We start from the raw sequence: 4591 nt of genomic DNA on the forward strand, positions 1-4591 counted from the left end.
AACATTGGAGTGCTTACTTAGATTCTGCAGATGAATCATACGACTGTATGAGCAAGTGTACTTGAGAGCACCAACCCAAGATGACCTGCAAAGAATACTACATGTTAGTGAAATGCGGGGGTTCCCAGGGATGATCGGGAGTATTGACTGCATGCACTGGGAGTGGAAAAATTATCCTAAAGCATGGGAAGGTCAATTCACCAGGGGGGATAAGGGAACCACCACAGTTATTCTTGAAGCAGTTGCATCTCATGATCTATGGATCTGACATGCCTTTTTTGGATGTCCGGGAATGTTGAACGATATAAACGTTCTAGACCAGTCACCAGTGTTTGATGATGTGGAACAGGGAAAGGCTCCAAGGGTGAATTACTTTGTGAATCAACGTCCCTATAATATGGCATACTATCTAGCTGATGGTATTTACCCTTCTTATGCAACTTTTGTCAAATCAGTTAGACTTCCTCAAAGTGAACCTGATAAGTTATTTGCAAAACATCAGGAGAGCTGTCGGAAGGACATCGAACGTGCTTTTGGAGTGCTTCAAGCTCGATTTAAAATCATTCGTGAACCAGCTTGCTTGTGGGACATAGCTGATTTGGATATCATCATGAGGTCATGCATCATATTACATAATATGATTGTTGAGGATGAACGAGATACATATGCTCAACGTTGGACCGATTTTGAGCAACCTGGGGGAAGTGGATCTAGTACACCGCAACCATACTCGACCGAGGTATTACCAGCTTTTGCAAATCATATGCGTGCTAGATCCGAGTTGCGTGATCTAAATGTTCATCACGAATTGTAAGCAGATCTAGTGAAGCACATATGGACAAAGTTTGGAATGTATCATGATTAAAGATGATTTGTATCGTACTAAATAAATTACTTGTGTGTTGTATGCTTAGTTTGTTATCTTGCATTTTAAGTTATTTGTGTGTCGCGTGCTTATTTTAATTGTATTATTTTAATTTAATTATAATCGATAATTTTATGTAATTATAAAAACAAAAATTAAATAAGAATAAGAAATAAAAAGTGGTGGGGTAGGGTGTTGAATGAAAAATCATTGGTGAGTATAAAGTTGAATGAATGTTGAATAAAGAGAGAGAAAATGATACGGAGTGTTAGGAATTGAAAAAGTAGGCGTTGAAGGGTATCGAAAGAAAAAAAATCAGTGGGGATGGTCTAAGAGTTTTTCTTGAAACGAGGATTTTGTTGCTAATTTAATGAGTAGGTTCACAGCAGTAAACTCAGCATTCATATTTATTGGGTTGCACCTACCCTTTCATCATTCATTCATTCATATTGTTATCGAGTAAAAAGGGGTTGTAACAATCATGGTCCCTAATCATAAAGTTCTACTTTCTCTTCACATATACTTGAAACTGTAATCTTTATAAACTTGATGATGTACTTATGAAAAAAAACATTCCAATAATTATATTGCTACCCTAAACCACCACATATAATTGTTAGCACCTCAATAAATTTATTAATATTAAAATAAAAAGAATTGGAAGACTTGACCAAAATCCAAGAAAATAATTGTAACAAAAAAAAAAAAATCCAAGAAAATAATCATAAAGATTTAGACCAACTGTCTCATGTTTCCGTAAGATTAGTTCAGTTGATAAAGACAATAAATAATATACGTTAGATTTGGGATTCGAATTCAGGACACCACCAAAAAAAGACCAACTGTCTCATCAAAAACCATAGCAATGATGAAATCACGGTGAAGGAAAATAGAATGCAATGCATTAAGAAAACAAGAGTAATAAAGTCATGAAATAATAAGCCTAACAACAAGGGCGAAGCCCAAAACGTAGCGATTAGCGAAATTAGTTAAAACATAAGCAGGAGAAACTAAATATATTACGGAAAAAGAAGGAATGTCATTCCACCAAGTAACATAACAAGCTTGCTTGCACAATGATTTCCTTTAAACAGTGGATCCAATGATTTCTCAATTTCCAAAGAATAATATGAGGAGACTTGAAAGTTAAAACAACCGAGAATCACTTTCAAGCAAAAATTTAATTTCTTGTAAAAAAAAATTAGGATTGTATAATAGTAAAAAAAAAAAAAAAAGGACCAAATAAATAGTAACTTTTTATTTTATTTTAAGTTGTATAAAGAAATCAACGTGGCTTCCAGGTCATTAAAAAAGTGTACATATGACAATGATACGTTGACTTTTGTTAGTCAATATATTTGGTTGACATAATAATGTAGACTTTTTTTAAAAAACAAAACTTGATCAAGTAGCTTACATAATTTTGTTTTCACAATCTTATCTAGGTTGCATTGTTTTAAGAGTAATATATTTGAATAAGTAAATGTCAACAACTTATTAATTCACGGCTTGTCAACAATCAAGGAGGATTAAAGGTTGAGTACTCTAGATTGAAGGAGAACCAATGAACTTTGGGAGTGGCTCGTGTGAAGTTTGAAGAGACTCTTGGATTGATTGACTTATCGGATTCGTTGTAAGAGTTGGTATCATTGATAGTAAGAGGTTTTGAAACTTGGGTGTCAAGATTCAAGGTCAACACCAAGAATAGTTGAAAGATTAGGATTTAGTGTTGAATTTTCAAGGCTCAAGGAACAATATTGGTATAAACATTTTTACAAACAATTGGTGTTCAATAATAAAAAATAAAAAACCCATTAACCGGTTGTCTTTGGGAGTGGATGTACCCCACTAACGAGAAAGGTGTCAGGGAACCACTATAAATCTCATGTTCTACTTTTTATCTCCTATCTCTTTATATTTATGTTTTTGTGAATTTATTCAATTGCGAGTTTTGAAAATTATTTTAAAAAACCAAATTTTGATTGATATCAAATAAACCCAATTGAGTGTTGATTCTTTGTTAAGAACCAATACCATCAAGTAGGGATTCTTTGAATCTATCATCTTAGTTTTCCAATTGAATCAAACATGTATCGTTTTGAATTTACTTGTTGTTAATTCAATTTGGCTTAAAATAAGTTTTAACAAATCAAGTGCTTTTTCAAATAAGTGATTATCTATTTTTAAATAATTGAATCAAGTGCTTTCTCATCAATATCTTCAAGTCAAGTGATCTATCAATAATTTAATTTGATTAATCGAATTGGTTGTTGTTTATTCAGTATCGTGTGCTTCGCATCGATTAACGATCAACTTCTCATTTGCGTTATTCAAATAAGCATAATCTAAAAATAATCACTTTTGCGTTGCACCTACTTAGAAAATTATAAAAACTTTTGTGTATCTATTCAACACCCCAGATACATTTGTGTCGTTGCATAACCATCAAAATGATATTTAAAACTTGATTGTGCCTTCTAATATTGTTCATGATTAAATTATGCGGTATCATTCTTCATACGTTTCAAGAAACCCTCCTAGCCAGCAAGTCACTTGGTCTGATTGCATCTGATGATAACCATAGAAAAAGAGGTTTCATTATGATTTCTTGTCGTGGTGATATTAGCATGCATTTGGATCTCACTAATGCAACTATGATCTCCATAGAAGTTGCTCATTCATGTGGCTGGTGGAATTTTTGGCTTCAAAGTAACTTCATGTTGGTCATTCAAGTTTTTACTAATTTTTATGTGGGTCTTGTTAACGAGTGTCTCTGGAGTACTCTTTAAGCATTCTAAAAGGAGAAATTATTCCATAAAAAAATCAAATGTTTCAATTTTCAATGCATTGATTACTAAAAATTTCAAAAAAAAATTACATTTTAAAGGTCTTAAAGAATGCCCTGGAAACACTCATTAACATTTCTCTTTTTATATTGTGTCTTGGTCGCTACAAATCACATGGTCTAATTGTCTTGAACTCATTAGATAATTTCGATTTAAATTTTCTCATAGGAAGGAAATGCTTGTGTCATAGTTTGGCAAATTTTTCATTAGATTGCATTGTACACTCTAAACTCCTTTTTCATTAATCAATATTTTATTCTGCTGAATTTTTCTTCATAAGATTTATAATGAGACAAATGTTTGTTCACTTGGATTTTGGTTTAGTCCTCCAAGTTGTACCATTATATGTTCTTTTTCTCTTTTCAGGACGAAGTTCAGGTGAGTTGGGATGCGGAGGCTCAATGGAGTTAGGGTATGTCTCAAGACTCAAATGTTTATATAAATATTTATAAATCATCCACCATAAAGACCATCACACTAACAACAATAGTTGAATGCACAACCCTATCAATGAATCGATTTTTTTATCAATTGAGTCAACATTCATCGGCTAGTTTGTGCTTATCTCTTATGATGCCTTTGCACCTCATGCTATTTATAAATTAAAAAAAAAAAACAAGAAAAAGGAAAAACTATATTGTAACAACAAACTATGCATATAATATACATTGTTTATAATCAAGTTCATTATATGACACTTCTTTGAAAGAAAAAAAAATTTTATACGACACAATACAAACACTTCTTTTTCCAGCAAGTTCCGTATATAACTTTTGACTCTAATATTAGTCATAATTAATATAATATAATATAATATAATATTAGATATTAACCTATTTTATCACGTGTAATGCAAAATATTCCCAATTAAGTATCCCAC

At 32.0% G+C, this 4591-nt stretch overlaps 1 protein-coding gene across 1 annotated transcript; it reads left to right on the plus strand.

The window, feature by feature from the left end:
• Nucleotides 1-292: 292 nt before the first annotated feature.
• On the plus strand, nt 293-814 carry LOC120577555 (uncharacterized). Its single transcript, XM_039829139.1, has one exon. It carries the CDS (start codon nt 293-295, stop codon nt 812-814), a length of 522 nt encoding a protein of 173 aa, XP_039685073.1.
• Nucleotides 815-4591: the final 3777 nt, after the last annotated feature.

The sequence above is a fragment of the Medicago truncatula genome, chromosome 8 (genome assembly GCF_003473485.1).
Source record: "Medicago truncatula cultivar Jemalong A17 chromosome 8, MtrunA17r5.0-ANR, whole genome shotgun sequence".
NCBI classification, from domain to species: domain Eukaryota; kingdom Viridiplantae; phylum Streptophyta; class Magnoliopsida; order Fabales; family Fabaceae; genus Medicago; species Medicago truncatula.

Excerpts from the sequence above, each read along its gene's own strand:
- LOC120577555 (XM_039829139.1), top strand. The coding sequence starts at position 293 with ATGTTGAACGATATAAACGTTCTAGACCAGTCACCAGTGTTTGATGAT.